General features: G+C 58.7%; 1 protein-coding gene across 2 annotated transcripts; it reads right to left on the bottom strand.

Moving 5' to 3' along the window:
- Positions 1–1,088: 1,088 nt before the first annotated feature.
- On the bottom strand, positions 1,089–14,333 carry Ubxn6 (UBX domain protein 6). 2 transcript variants are annotated; one of them, XM_048812327.1, is made up of 13 exons: positions 14,135–14,333; positions 11,077–11,240; positions 10,634–10,698; positions 9,784–9,912; positions 5,285–5,398; positions 5,230–5,253; positions 4,230–4,327; positions 3,535–3,610; positions 2,963–3,047; positions 2,634–2,853; positions 2,417–2,547; positions 2,079–2,227; positions 1,089–1,584 (listed from the first exon to the last, which is right to left on the bottom strand). In XM_048812327.1, the coding sequence occupies exons 1-13, from the start codon at positions 14,215–14,217 to the stop codon at positions 1,456–1,458; spliced, it is 1,467 nt and encodes a 488-aa protein (XP_048668284.1). In that variant the 5' UTR covers positions 14,218–14,333; the 3' UTR covers positions 1,089–1,455. The 2 variants fall into 2 exon arrangements, with proteins under 2 accessions (XP_048668284.1, XP_015359126.1); XM_015503640.2 differs by lacking the exons at positions 5,230–5,253; positions 5,285–5,398 and having other exon boundaries at positions 14,135–14,328.
- Positions 14,334–14,546: the final 213 nt, after the last annotated feature.

Raw genomic sequence — 14,546 nt, forward strand, 5'->3', positions numbered from 1 at the left:
GCAGTGTAGTGTCTCCCAGTCTGGCCCTCTGATCTCCTCCCATGAAGACCCTGGTGACACTGGGCCCCACACAACCCAGGGTGACCCCCCCTGCATTCTACTGAAAGGGAATAGACACAAGTTGGGGGAGGTGGAGGTTTGGGGGAATAATGTAGTCCCAGTATGTCCCCCAAGGCTCCGCCTGTGGGATCTTGGTCCTCAGGGTGGCCACGTGGAAAGGGACCTTCAAGAGGTGGAGCCTCGGGTGGGAGGTGGAAAGAAATTGACCAAATTATGCTATGTACATATTGGAGTGTGCCACAGTGACCACCTTTGTGTATATCTATAAAGCATTAATATAAAAATCTATAAATAGAAGAGGACAGGAGGAGGGAAAAGGGAAGTGCTGGGGACCCAAGTGGAGCAGATCACAGTCTGATCATGTGAAAGTGAACCCCAATATTCTGTGTAACTGCAATATGCTAATAAAAACATCTTTTAAAAAAGTGGTGGGCCTCCTGAGAGGTTGAGATCACTGGGGCAGCTGCCCTTCGGAGACGGATGTGGTTCTTGGGACCCTGCAAGGGGTGTGCCTGCAAAGGAGAAAAGGGCAGGCCTGGCCCTTGCCCACACTTGTCCTCCTGGGTCACACATGATCTCCGCCTCACGTGTTCTCCCACCACACCCTGCACCCCATGAGGCAGCCGCAGGCCCTCACCAGAGCCAGGTCACGCAGGCACCATGCCCTTCTCCCTCTAAAACCGTGAGCTCAGAAAACCTCTTGTCTTCACACTTAGTACTGAGTCTTGGATGTTCTGTTATAGCAACAAGCTAGTTGAACACACCCCTCCCAGGGCTAGGGGATCCCAAAGGGGCCCTGGGCCTCAGGTACTTGGCACAGGGCCCCCTAAATAAAGCTTGCTCACTGAGGTTCTGTGAGCAGTTAGGGACAATCGGATATGAAAGCTTGGCCTTTGGCACGTGGGGACCCCTGGCTGGACAGCCAGCAGCCCTGAGAGCATGAGCCATGCTGAGCCCTCTGCAGTGGGAAGCGCAGCAGAGGTGACCCTTGCCCTAAGTCCAGTGGTTCATATTAACCACCAGGAAACTATTTTCAAATATTCTATTTATTTAGGTTCATAATTTAGAAATTACATGTCAACTGTGCTGTTAGGCTAGCATCTCTCCTGCCACTGTCACCAGCTTAGTGCCAGATGGGTCCACCCCCATACACAGCACATGGAGCCTGTCTGTGCTCAAGCTCTGCCCAGGGAGACACGTCTGCCTGCCCGAGGGGCTCTGCAAAACGGTGGTCAGAGGTGCTGCCGCCAAGGCGGGCACAGGCCTCCAGCCAGCCGAGTAGGGCTGGGGGCCAGGCCCAGTGTTTCCAGAGGTGGCTGGGTGGCCCTGGATTGGGACGGGGGACAGGGAGAGCATGAGACAGACCCGTGGGCTGAGGCCAACCCTGCCTTTATTTCAGGAGAGCTTCTCTATGGCCGCCAGGAGCTCGGGTTTCAGGATGGAGGAGTTTGGCTCAGCCCCCGCAGCCTTGATGTCCTCTAGCACAGCGGCATCCCAGGAGAAGGTCAGGAGGGCTGAGGGCACCTGTGGGGGGACAGTGGGATCCAGATCGTCCCCGATGGGCGAGTTGGCCAGGAGATGCCCCCGCCTGGCTAAAGCCAACAGAACCAGGCAGAGCCCCAGGTTCCCACCCAGGCCCTCACCTCCCTTCCGGGCAGCAGACCTGCACCTGCCCCGCGGGCATCCTCCCTGGGAAATCCACCCCCCCCTTCATTCCACCTTAGTTCTGCTCCTCAGAGGACCCACCAGGCCCATTTCAAGAGGCAGCAAGAAATTAGGAACCGTTCAAGATAACAGCAAGGTCAAGGTCACAGCGCCAGAGGGAAGGTGGGATTCTAACACAGGAACCAGGCCTGGAGCCATCCTAAGTCCTGCCCTGTGAGCACCACAGACCACAGGGAGGGTTTGGTGACAAAGTGATTACGACACAGCAATCAGCTTCCCAGGATGTCTCCTGGTCCTCCTTGGTGAACCCCTGGGGGTCCTAACTGCATCACCAGCACTGGCCCCCCGCTCACCAGCCCACACTCGTTCAAGGCCAGGTTCTCTTCCTCCAGCAGCTTCTGCCCTCCCGAGGCCAGCAGCTCAAAAGGCAGCCAGTCGTTCTGTAAGGCCTCCCTGACGAACTCGTACAGTGATGACAGCCGCTCCCGGGCGTAGAAGGTCCCTGGGAAGCAGGACAGTCAGATCCAGCCACTAGGCTGGCCCTCTCCTGTGCCCACTCCTGTGCCCCTAAGCCCAACCACCAGCAACTCAGTCTGAGAGGAGCTGGGCAGAGCGCAGCTCAGGGCCTTGGCCCTACAAGAGCTGAGGGCCCAGTAGCAAGAGTGAGCCCTGCCCTGGCCCCTGGGCCCACCCTGCAAGAGGCAGCCGTCAGGGAGGCGGATGCGCAGCAGTGTGTAGGTGTACTTGCGCAGCTCCCTCTGCTCCTCCCTCTCCCGCATGGCCTTGGTCCGCAGCACGCTCAACCGCTCCACAGCATCAGCCCTGCAACCCACACCCAGAGAGTAGGGCTCAGGCAGCTGCCTGGGCCCCAAACCCAACCTGCCCGGGCCCCAGGTGTGCCTGCCCACCTGAGCCTCTGCTCCCGCTTGATCTCCTCTGCCGTGAGGTTGAAGAAGTCCCCAGGAAGGTCAAACTGGGAAGCCAGGGGTGAGGGCCGGAAGACACGGCGCTGCCGGTCCAGTTTGGCCCGCACGGGCTCTGCACCCAGCAGCTGCTCCTTATGCCGCTCCAGGCTCTGGGGCTGCGCCAGCGCGCCCTCACTCAGCACGTAGAACTCCTCCAGGTCCTCTGTGCCACCCCCACACAGATGACACTGCAGCAGGGCCACCCAAGCCGGTGGCCCCTCAGCCCCTCACCCCCACCTGAGGCTCAGCCCAGGCCCTTCCTCTAGCCTCACCCTGATCCGGGACAGGCAGTAGCATCCTCTGGAACCCAATGGCCTCAAAAAACTCGTGGGTCCCTTCCAGGCAGTTAATGCGCTCCTAGGAGTGCAGCAGAGGTCACACAGGGCCTCCTCAGCCACAAGCCCAGTGACCCCTGATGGCGACCAAACCCTGAAGCTGTGGCAGAGCTGAGCACAAACTCACTTTCCTAAGGAGAACCTTGGAGCTCCCCAGCACCTCCTGGAGGACACAGTTCCCCTAAAGGCCAACCACCAGGGGCAGGAGGCAGACCCCAAGGACTGCTGCGGAATCCCCAAAGCAGGGGAGGACACAGCTTCTGCTCAGAACACAGGCCGGGGTCACCAGACCCGCTGTTGCTGCAGAAGAACCTCACGTGTGCCTTCCCAGTGTAAGGGTCAGACTATTCCAGGCAGGGAGCCGCCCACCAAGCCCATCCACGGCATGTGACTTCGATCACCTTACTGCCACCTTCTGCTGGCCACTTCAAGGATGTCCCCCCCACTCCCCGTGCTGGCCATCCCACCATGGCTGGGGCCGGCTGTGCGGGCTGAACTGCGGCCCTCACCTGGAACATCTTGTTCTGCAGCTTGATCTTCCGGTACTTCTCCTCTTCAGGATGCAGGTGGATGTTGTCCAGGTACCTGAGAAGAGGACGAGGGAATGGGACACAGGGTCCCTGGCTCCTTGACACTTCCAGCACCAGGGGACAACAGCTAAGAGTCACAAGCAGCATCAGCAGCAGCAAGAAGAAAGGAGGGCCCAGTGGGACCTGGCGCTGCACCTTGGGGTTGGAATCACAGGTACCCTCACAGCCAACCAGAGGGGCTGTCACTATGCCTGGCCTCTCAGTCCTATCTGCCAAGGACACAGATTAACCACAGAGATCAGACAATAGACAGAGACGGTAACCAACCCCTGCGCAAAGGGACGGCAGGGCTGGGGGTTCTGTGGGCGGTGCCCTGGCAGCTATATTCATGGGCACTTCTGGATCCACCCGATCTGCCTGACCAGCTGCTGGAGTGAGCTGGTTCCCATTCTCCTTATACACTCCTCAGATAACCCCAAGGGAAACCAGGGTGGTGAGCCCCCAGTTCCCTGGACCCTTTTGTTGCAGACAGGTAAACCAGGCCCGACCCCTTCCCAGAGGCTTCAGGTGGCCTGGCCTCCCTCCCAGGCTCTGCTCCTTCCTGGCCCCACCGAGTCCCCAGAGCCAGAGGGATCGGCCCCACTGGGAGCGGCTTGGGTGCTGACTGCACTCACTTGGCAATGGTGTCCACGCCCAGCTTCACCCTGTCCCGGTCTCTGTTGAACGTGTGGATCTTCATGATGGAGGCGGCTACAGGGTCTGTGGAGAAGTGCTGCAGGGGACATGGCATGCTGAGAGCCACTCCTGGTACTACACTGCACGGCCGGCCACAGAGGAGTGGCCAGAGTGGTGCCACTGGCTCTCTTGGGGCAGAGCAGGGACATCCGCCATCCAACTACACACTCAGCACAGAGTTGAGGAGAAAGACCCCAGCGGTCAGTCCTGCCTCACGCACTCTCATCTCCAGGCAGAGGGCAATGGCCACCAAAGCAGGAGAGAAACAGCTGCCCTCTCTGTGACCTTGGTGGTCAGTGTGGCCTAAAAGTGACAGATCTCTACCTCTCACCCTGGCATGGGAAACTCCAGCAGTGGGCCCCGCGATCCTGGCACACGACGCCCAGCCCTGCTGGTCCTCACCCCCGCAGACGGAGAACTGCAAATCTTCACCCAGGGGCACACAGGTGTCGGGTAACAGAGAGGATGCACAGGAGTGCCCCAAACCTGGACAGAGCCAGGTGGCAAGATGGCCAGAATGGGCTACTCCCAGGGCCTACCTATAGGTCCAGGAAAGCATGTGCTCTCCTTTTTCACGACCGTGGAACAAGCCACACACATGCTCCCCTGCAGCCAGCAAGTCCTGGTGAACTGGGAGGAGCAGAGGACAGAGGGGTGGACAGCAGCCCAGCAAGAGCCCACCAGCTTGCCTAAAGCTCCTGGAAGGTGGGTTTGGGCCTTGTCCTCCCAGCACCCTCCCTCAGCTACATGGGGGGCCCTGGGCAGCTGCATCAGAAGCACACAGACGTTGGCTCCCAAATGAGCCAGTTCCCCGCCAGCCTGATTGGGACCCGGCCCACCTGCTGGTTTCATTGCCAGGGAGTGGGGGACAGAGAAAGTAGGTCTGCCAGAGGTGGCAGTGAGGCGGTCAGGAAGGAACCCAGACTCTCTGTGGCAAACCTCACATGCGCGAGCAGTGCTCTCGCGACATGGGGTCGGGAAATCGGCAGCTCTCCAGGAAAACTGCCTCACGCTCGTCCCTCCCCGCAGGTGGACTCCAGCTGTGTGAGAGCTTCCAACAGTGCAGCACACCACCCAGGCAAGACAAGGAGAGGCAAACAGAAAAATGCTAGAAAAACCACAGGATTATTATTTTAGGAGGGGGCTAACAATGGCTTCCTAAGTATGACCCCAAACTAAAAGCCATAAAGTAAGACTGACACCTTCAGTTACAGTGATCAAAATCTCTCCCGGGCAGTGACTTAAGTCCAGTCAAAACGTAAACAATTGAGGGAAAATATTTGCAACCCACCCACGTCATAGTCGAAGTCTAGTTTCACTGACAAACAGTGCTACAAACCAAGAGCCACCCTTCCAAGAGGACAACCAGCCTAACCCTAAATGAGAGAGGCTCAGGGGAAGTCTATCGCGTGGTGTTGCTTTGGCTACAATTTGAACAAAGACCAGGAAGCCTGGTGAGGGACGGGGCTCTCCCTCACCACTGGAGGGAGCCTGAGCAGGATGCCCCTAGGAGAGTCCCCCCAGTACAATGTAGTGGCCTGTGTCCCAAGCTCCACCCTGTGACTGTGGCCAAGGCCCCTCACTGCCTGTTTTCATACCCAAAACCAGAATCACCTGACACAAGCTGCTGAATAAGTCCCGGAAGAGCAGGAAGAGCCCATGTGTGGCACTGGGCAGAGCAGTGTGAGGGGACCAGAGGTGCTGGGCTCCTCACTGGAACAGGATGCCTTCCACGCTTCCATGATCAGGTCAGAATGGACTCTACTGTCATTTTGTTTTTGTTTTTTTGCGCTTTGGTACCGGGGACTGAACTCGGGGATTGAACTCCGGGCCCTCGACCACTGAGCCGAATCCCCAGCCCTATTTTGTATTCTATTTAGAGACAGGTCTCATTGAATTGCTTAGGGTCTTGAGGTTGCTGAGGCTGGCCTCAGCCTCCCAAGCAGCTGGGACTACAGGCATGTGCTACCATGCCCGGCTCTACTGTCATGTTTAACTAAAAAGAACCAATAATTTTTTTGAAAAAAAGAGCACGCAGGTGGCACAGAGTAGCTGGGAGGCTGACAGCAGGATCAGGAGTTCAAAGCCAGCCTCAGCAACTTAGTGAGACCCTAAGCAACTCAGGGAGACCCTGTCTCTAAATAAAAAATAAAAAGGGCGTCAGAGGGAGACCTGGAGGCTCCGGACTCAGCGGCAGTCGGGATCCGAGCGACCCAGCTCGAGCTCCGGCGCGAGGTCCACACCTCTAATCCAGGTCTGCCACGCGCGCACCCCCCCCATGACCACTCTCCGCGGCGCGCGGCGCTGAGCGGGCCCAGCGCGTGTCCGCAGGGGAGAGGTCCGACTCCCAGAGCCCGGCCCCGGTGCTCGCCACCGGCTCCCGCTCCTCCTCCCGCTGCTCGCTGCCGCCGCCGCCGCCGCCGCGTGGATGCCAAGTATCAGCTTCCTGTCCCTTGCAGGTTTCCACTCGGCCCTCCGGCCGCATCCTGCGGGAGCAGAGAAACTTTGGGCGCGAGTTGCCCGCCGTCAGTACCGTGAAGGCAACGGAGGAAGGCGTCTCCTCCAATCTAGTGAACTTGGCGTGGCTGGGCCAGCCTCGCCCGGATCCTGGCTGGGGAAACAGTTCAGATGCGAGCGATTTGGGAACCAGGCCAGGTAGGGCTGTCAACCACAAAGGACACTTTGTGATGAGTGAGGTTTCTGTGGCGATGAGGGATGGCCGGGTTTACTCTCGAGGGCGGCAAGGCCGCCTTTGGAGGTGAAGAGGAGCCCCACAACATGAGGTTTGGGGTTCTGCGCCTTTTCCGCCCAGGCTCATAGGCACCTCTTCCTGAACACCCTGCTGGGTCAACTGGCCCCAGGTGGCCGAGGCCCCTGGGCGCCTCTAGGCGTGGTCAGGGTTGTGGTCAAATGTCCATCTCTAACTCAAGCCATTCTGCATCGTTTAGACAAGATAATTTTGACTAGAAAAAGCTTTGGGAAAGGTTGAAAAGGGGCCGACAGGGTTCAAGCTGCTGCTTCCTGGTAAAGGTACCTCAGTGCCGGACCTGACCTGTAGATGGCCAGTGCAGATGATAGGGCTCCAGGCCTTCAAGCCCCTTGTCCCCTTGAAAGACCCATCACAATAACAAAATCCCCCAGTGAGCTCCCGCAGGTGTTTTTAAAAACAACCTGGAGAGGGATGACTGGCTGCTAGGAGGGATTAGGATGGCCCCATAACATGGAAACTGGGAGACACCTCTCCAAATTTCTTATCAGCTCTGAAGTATGTTACTTAAAATCACTGGAAGAAAGCTGGCAAACCTGCCGATGCTGCTGCGTTCTCACACTTTTTAAGGGCAGACGTCCTCCCGACGAGCACTTAAAGGAAATGCTAGTTTCCTGCATGGTTCTAATAAATGTTTCAGGCCCTCACACTGGAACTGCAGCTCCCATAGACTTCCAGCCTTGGAGACCTTGCTTATCTTAAAGATGAGCTCAAGAACTTACATTCAACACAAGAGGATCATTATTTCCAGTGCCCTGATGTCCCATGTAGGAAGCATCTTGTGAAATTGGATAAGACACTGCTTATGTTTCTTAAAATTTCATTTCTAGCTTGAATGTTGAACTACCAGGCAGTGTTTTAATGCTTACACAATGAGCTCTTGCTATGAAGTGTGGGGTTTGAATTTTGAGCCCCTGGACACTTACTTCTGCACATATTTGTCACTGCTTTAAAAAAAAAAAAAAAGAGGTCTAAGTTAAAAATAAAAATAAAAATAAAATGAAATAAAAGAGCATGTAGAACTTTCCCACAGACAGCTCAGGAAAAGATGAGGGTAGGTGAAGAAAGTGGAGCACAAATCTCATTAACACCTGGCAAATGGGGGGGGCAGCAGATTAATGCCCCCCCCACACGTACACAAAGACACCTGCATCCTAATCCCTGCGACCATGAGGAAGGGAAGCCTCATGGGAAAGGAGAATTAAGCAGCAGAGGGAACGAGGGTGTGCTGGATCATCCAGGAAGGTCCAGGTAACAGAGGGGCAGAACAGGGAGAGAAGCAGAGCTGGCAGCTTGGAAAACACCTGGCCTGGCACCGCTGGCTCAGGAGGAGGCAGGGGCGGGAGCTGTGGGCACCTCCTGAGACTAGAGGAGGTGGGACCAGAATCTCCCTGGAGTCTCAGGAGAGACCCCCACTGCTGCACTTGAATCTGGCCCAGGGAAGCCTAGGGTCACAGTGTGAAGGGTACAAATACAAAAGAACGGCCAGGACAGACACGCAGCTTGTCTAAGCCACCGGGTTTGCAGTGACTGGTTGTAACAGCTGGAAAACTCACACCCTGAGTGTCCTGGGGTGAGGTGTCCCTCCAAGCTCCAGTGCTAATGCAGGAAGGTTCAGAGGTGAAATGAGTGGACGGTGGGAGCTGGGACCAGCCAGTCCATCCTAGTTTGAATGGCCTGACATGTAGTCAGGAGTGTGGCCAGAGGAGTGGTCACTGAGAGGTGCCCAGCAGGGTGCATCTGCCCTGGGGTCCCTTCCCCTCTCTCTCTGCTTCCGGACCCTGCCAGGAGCGGAGCAGCTTTCCTCTGCACACCAGCACCATGATGCCTTGCCTCACCTCAGGCCAGTGTACCCGAGTCGGCCATCTATGGACTGAGACCTCTGAAACCATGACCGCAATTAAACTTTCTCCTTTCTAAGTTGTTCTTATCAAACACTTTGGTTACTGCAACAAAAAGCTACCCAAACAGCTGGGTAAAGAGTATTTAGGTGTCGTCTGTGTTCCTCTTGCATTTTTCTTCCATATAAAGAGCCACAAGGGGCTGTGGCTGGGGCTCAGCGGTAGAGCGCTTGTCTAGCATGCGTGAGGCACTGGGTTTGAGCCTCAGCACATGTAAAAATAAACAAATAAAAGTACTGTGTCCTCGGGGAGGAGGGGGCATGGAGATAAAAAGACAGTGGAACGAGACCGACATCATTTCTCTCAGTACAGGCATGAACACACGAACGGTGTGAATATGTTGTGTGTACAACAGAGACATGAAAACTGTGCCCTGTACATGTACTAGGAACTGAAACGTATTCTGCTGTCACGTGTAACAAATTACAATAAAAAATTATAAAAAAAAAAGCACCGCATCTATCTACAACTAAAAAAAAGAAAGAGCTACAAGGAAAAAAATATACCAAAGCAGTTCCTCCGCGCAGACTGCCTCCGAGTGTCTAAGGTAAGTGTGCACGGCCCGGCCTGCGGCCCTTTATGTGGAGCAGAATGTGGAGGAGGAGAGACGGACAGACGCCTCAGGGCATCTCAGAAAAGGACCTCAGCTACCTCCAGCAGCTGCCGGAGGGGGGCCTGAGGGGTGGCAGCGCCCTCTGCTCTGCTCTGATGGCGTCCTTGGGTTCTGCCCTCTCTGGAGAAGGCATAACAGGCACGAAGGCAGGGCGAGGCCCACGTGGAACTGGCTGCTGCTCTGGGATGAGGACACACAGGGGCTGCACTCACCGACAGAATAGCTTCTTTGATGTGGGCGTCCCGCTGGTCCCTCCTCAGAGTGGCCCCCGTGAGTGGGCAGGTGAAGTACACGCCAGGCACCGCGAGGTGTGTCGAGCCTTCCTCTTTGGGCTCAGGTACCTGGGGGGTGAGAGCGCTGAGCAAAGACTGTGGACAGAGGCGGCCCCAGGACAGTACCGGCAAGCATGGCCCGTAGAGCCTGGCGCTCCTGGCCCCCACCGTCCCTTCCACTTGTCAGCTGAGGGCCGAGCCCTTCCTCCCAGGTTCCCTGGCCCATGCGCCATCCCCCCAGTTCCCAGGGCACTGACATAGAGCGACGCCAGCCGGGAGCAGCCGCTGCACTTCGCAGGCTTCCTGCGCCTGCAGCCACCCCCCACTACCGGGAGCGAGTGTGGGGCTGGGTTGGAGTCGGGGGGCTCAGCACCTCACATTCTAGGCCACGTCTAGGGTCTCTTCCATTCTAAAATCACGGCTTCCTGGCCAAGCTCTGCCGAGACTCCCAAAGGATCCCTCCTCCATGGAGCCCTCCAGGCCCAGGGACACAGGAGGGCTGTGCCAGACTGTGGCTTCTGAAGGCACACAGAGGTTTCAGTCCTGCCCCTCCTGGCCAAGGACAGCAGCCGTCACCTCTGGGAACCTCAGGAGCACTCTTGGCACCCTCGGGCGTCCACACCCACCTGCCTCTGTGGTTCGGGGCAGCACGGAGTGGGGGCAGCACGGAGTGGAGACGACACCTCTTTTATGCCCCTGGCAGCAAGTCCTCCTGGCTCAAGCTCTGCCACAGCCCTCCCAGGGGTCCCCGCCGCCCGCCTTGGGGGCAATTCCACAGCAAAAGCTTTACCTCCTTGGTCCCTGGAAGCTCAGGACCACCACTGACGGTCGCCTCAGCGCGTAGTTCCTTTCTCACTGGAGGAAGAAAACAAGCAGAGGAAGAGAGGAAAACGGGACAGACGTCGCCCTGCCCCAGGCCCGGTCCCCAGGGCCCCACCCACACTAGGCCTGCCAGCCTGGCAAGCGCCCGCCCAGCCCGATGCTCTGGGTCAGGCTCTAGTCCTCTCGCTGGGCTTGGTCTTTGTGTACCCCCCACTCCCACCCCCACTTCCTGCATAGCTCAGCTGCCCTCCTTCCTCAAGGAGCACCTCTGTCACCCGTGCCCCTGACACCAGGCCCAGTGCCACCCTCCCACCTGGCACATCCCTCTTGACTTTAAAACACCCTGTTTACTGTTTCACCCAGAGTCAAGTGCTAGGTCCCCCACCTCAGCCCAGGATGACCACCACTCACCCTGGTTCCGAATAGAGTCCTGTGACGTGGGGCCCCGGGCCCTGGGCTGCTTCTGTTCCAGTCGGGCCAGGGCAGCTGCTGCTGCCATCTGTGCCTCGTCGGTGGGTCCCTGGCGGGGCTGCCTGAGGGCTGGCTGCTGGGGCTTTTCTCTGGGGGCCTTCTCCCTGGGCAGAGATAGGGGAGTAAATGGCCTCCCAGGGTGGCCAGGGAGGCTGACCCGGGGAAGTAGGAAGAGCACCTGCCCAGCCTCGTTCCTGCCTCCTGAGCCCTCAAACAGACATGTGCCCATCTACACAGGATTGCCTTTCGCCCTCCCAGGCCACCCAGGGCCCTGACAGTCCTGATACAGGTGGAGGAGCCTCTGAAGGCAGGAGACGCAGCTCTACTTGGAGCTCTGCCCCTTCGGGCAAGTGGTGCCCCAGCTGGGCCTCAACATCCACATCCGTAAAATGGACCCAAAGCATCCTCCCCTGCAGAAGCCACCCTGACGTTCCCAAGCACTGAAGAGGCTCTTGGGGTCATGACCTTGCCTCCCTCCCTCCGTCCCTCATCACAGGCCTGCGGAGGGGCTGCCCTGCTGGATTTGGCTGGCCCTGCCCGTGTGCTCCCCGCAGGCTCTCCAGGAGTGCTTCTGGCCCCTCCTCACAAACCCTCCTGGGCTCACAGGAGCATGGGCAAGCTATCCCTGCCAGGGCTGACCACAAGGCCTGATCCCTGTCATCCTGGTGTCACTACTCCACACCCCAGATGGGTAATGGGTGGCTCCATGACCACTTAGCACAGAGGGTGCTGGCAGCGACTCCTCTGGGGCCTGCACTGATGCAACCGTCTCGCCTTCCCCTGGGACCCTCACCCAACCCCAGCAGTTCCCATCATCTGTGCTCTAGGTCCACAGAACCTTCTAGGAGCCTGGCGTAGTATTGGACCCTCACTCCTCTGCTCCATCAGACACTCAGCAGCCATCCTGTCCTGACACCTGGGGGGCTACCTCCTGCCCACCCCACCTCTCTCCATCGTCCCCACAGCTGAGGGTCTTGAGATGAAGAAAAGATGGCTCCCGCAAACCCGCCCGGCATCATCCACTGTCTAGACCTTTCCATGAAACAGCATTTCCACAGCACTGCCAGCCTGCAAGGACTCTTAATTGGGCAACCAGAGGGACCCCCTGAACCCAAGCCTGGCTCGCCATTCCCCTGCGCCAACCCCCTCATGGCTGCGTGACAAACTCAAGTGCCACCTTCACTTCCCTCCACTCGGGGCTCCCCTCTGGTCCTCCACAGGCGGCCCAGTGTGTTGCACTGAGGAGTCTTTGCACTTTTGTACCTTTGCCCAGAACACTCCACCTGGGGGTGGGATAAAACCAGGTCTGCAGAGGGTGCTGTTGAGGGGCCAAGAGCCACATACTGGGTCTTGCGGAGTCCCATTCTCAGCTCACATGCCACCTTCTCAGAGGGGCTTTCCTGGACCACCTGACAGCTGCCTCACTGCCCACCAACTACTTCTCTCTCCTCAGGGGCCTCAGCGCCACCTCCTTCTTGTAGCATATGTGCTGACTGTCCCACTGGAAGGCAGGCCCTAGAGCACGAGGCCCTACCTTTGCCCAAGCCTCCAACAGCCTGGATGCTGCTCTTAAGTCCCACTCCAGCAGGCCACATGTCACAGACACATGGACCTCCACAAGCTCTCTCCCTGACCCCCCTGAGTCCTCCTGGTTCCTCCGAAACCCCTAGACTGAGGTAGCCCCAAGCCCCCATGTCCCTCCCATCACACAGCCCCACCATTTGTTCACCATCTCCAGGTTTGCCACCCTCCTCCCTGCCTGGCGCAGGAACCCAAGGTGTTGGCTGCTTGGCCCTCATGGCCTGCCTTCTCCAAATCAGCACTGTACCCCTGAGATCCCAGGACACCCGATCCTCACGCAGGACACCTTGGTGCCTCCCCTGCCCCTTCTTGCCTGCCTCTGGGCTCCTCCCCTACCTTCAACCCCTCCAGGATTCCTTCCACTATCCCCCACATACGGTGGCTGAGCTCATCGCCGCCTCCTGCAGCAGCCCTAGCCTTCCAGGCCCCATCTAATCAGCCCACCCGCCCTCAGTCTCAGACAGGGACGCCTGATGCCACACCTGCTCCATTCCCACCCATGCCTCCCCAGGAGCCTCCAGTGGACAGACACTTCTCCCACCAGGCCTCCATCTCCTGGCACAAAGGTTCCCACCTCCCAGACCTCCTTTGGCCCCTCACAGCCACTCAGGTTAGGCCCTAGACAATAGCCTCAGGCTGGCTGGCCTTCCAGACTCTTCCTAGTACTCACTCCCCTTTCCTAGCACTGCAGAGCCAGAACCCAGGAGCCCTCTTCCCAAGTTGGGGAGGCTCAGCCTCACGGACACCCCAGGATCCCTGCAGTACTTGCTCCTCCAGGTTCAGCCCCAAATCTCAGGTCATTCCAGATATTTCCCAAGCCTCTCCTTTATTCCTCTAGGTCTCTGAACTTCCTCCGGCAACTGCAGCCCCAGACTCCCTCATCCTCCACCCGCCAGTACCCATTGGCCTCTTGCCCCGCCCCCAGATCTCACTCCAGCCCCTGCTCCCAAACTTCACCCACATTCCCCCAACCCCCTCCCATGCTCCGCCTCTCCTCTACCACCCCCAGGTGCCCCCATGCTCCGCCCCTCCTGTACCATCCGCAGCTGCCCCCATGCTGCACCCCTTGCCCCTCCCAGATCCTTCTTGATCTGTCTCCGCCCTCCTGCCCCGCCCCCGCTCACCGCGCTCCGCCCCTTTCCCCGCCCCAGGCCCCATCCAGCTTCCACGCTCCGCCCTCGTGCCCCGCCCGCCCCCAAGTCCCCTCCCCGAGCTCCGCCTTTGACCCGCCCCTGGCCCCCTCTCGCTTCTCCCACGCTCCGCCCCTCCTGGCACGCCCCCGTCCCTCCACTGCTGCCGGAATCTCGCCGTTCGGCCTGCCCGGCCTCTCCCTGTCAGCCTCCCAGCCTCTGAGCTCAGACTCCTCACCACCCGTCCCGTCCCCGCCGGGCTTTAGCGCCCTGCAACCGTCACGTACCCCGCGGAGTCTGTGAGTTTCTGACCGGGCCCCGCGCTCTTGAACTTGATGTCGGCCTTGATCTCCTGGAAGAACTTCTTCATGGTGGCAGCAGGCCCGGCGGCGGGGGGCCGCGCGCAAGGCCCAGTCGGGGAGGAGCCGGCAGGAGCCAACAACCGGAAAGAAAATACCGCGCTGCCGGAAGTCCCTCCCTCGAGCGGCCGCCCACGTGACAATCAGCCCGGCGCAACTCTCTAGCTCTCCGCACCTCGCTGGCCCGGGCCGGCCTCTCTGCACTCTGGGGCCACGTCTCGGTGGTTCTTCCGGAATCCGTTGCCGGGCGACGGCGCGCTTCCCGTGGCGTTCTCGAAGGGATGCCTGAGCTACCCGCCGCCTGACCCCGCCGAGGATGCGCTGGCTTTGTCCCTTGCCC

This window comes from Marmota marmota, unplaced genomic scaffold (genome assembly GCF_001458135.2).
Source record: "Marmota marmota marmota unplaced genomic scaffold, marMar, whole genome shotgun sequence".
Taxonomy (NCBI): Eukaryota; Metazoa; Chordata; class Mammalia; order Rodentia; family Sciuridae; genus Marmota; species Marmota marmota.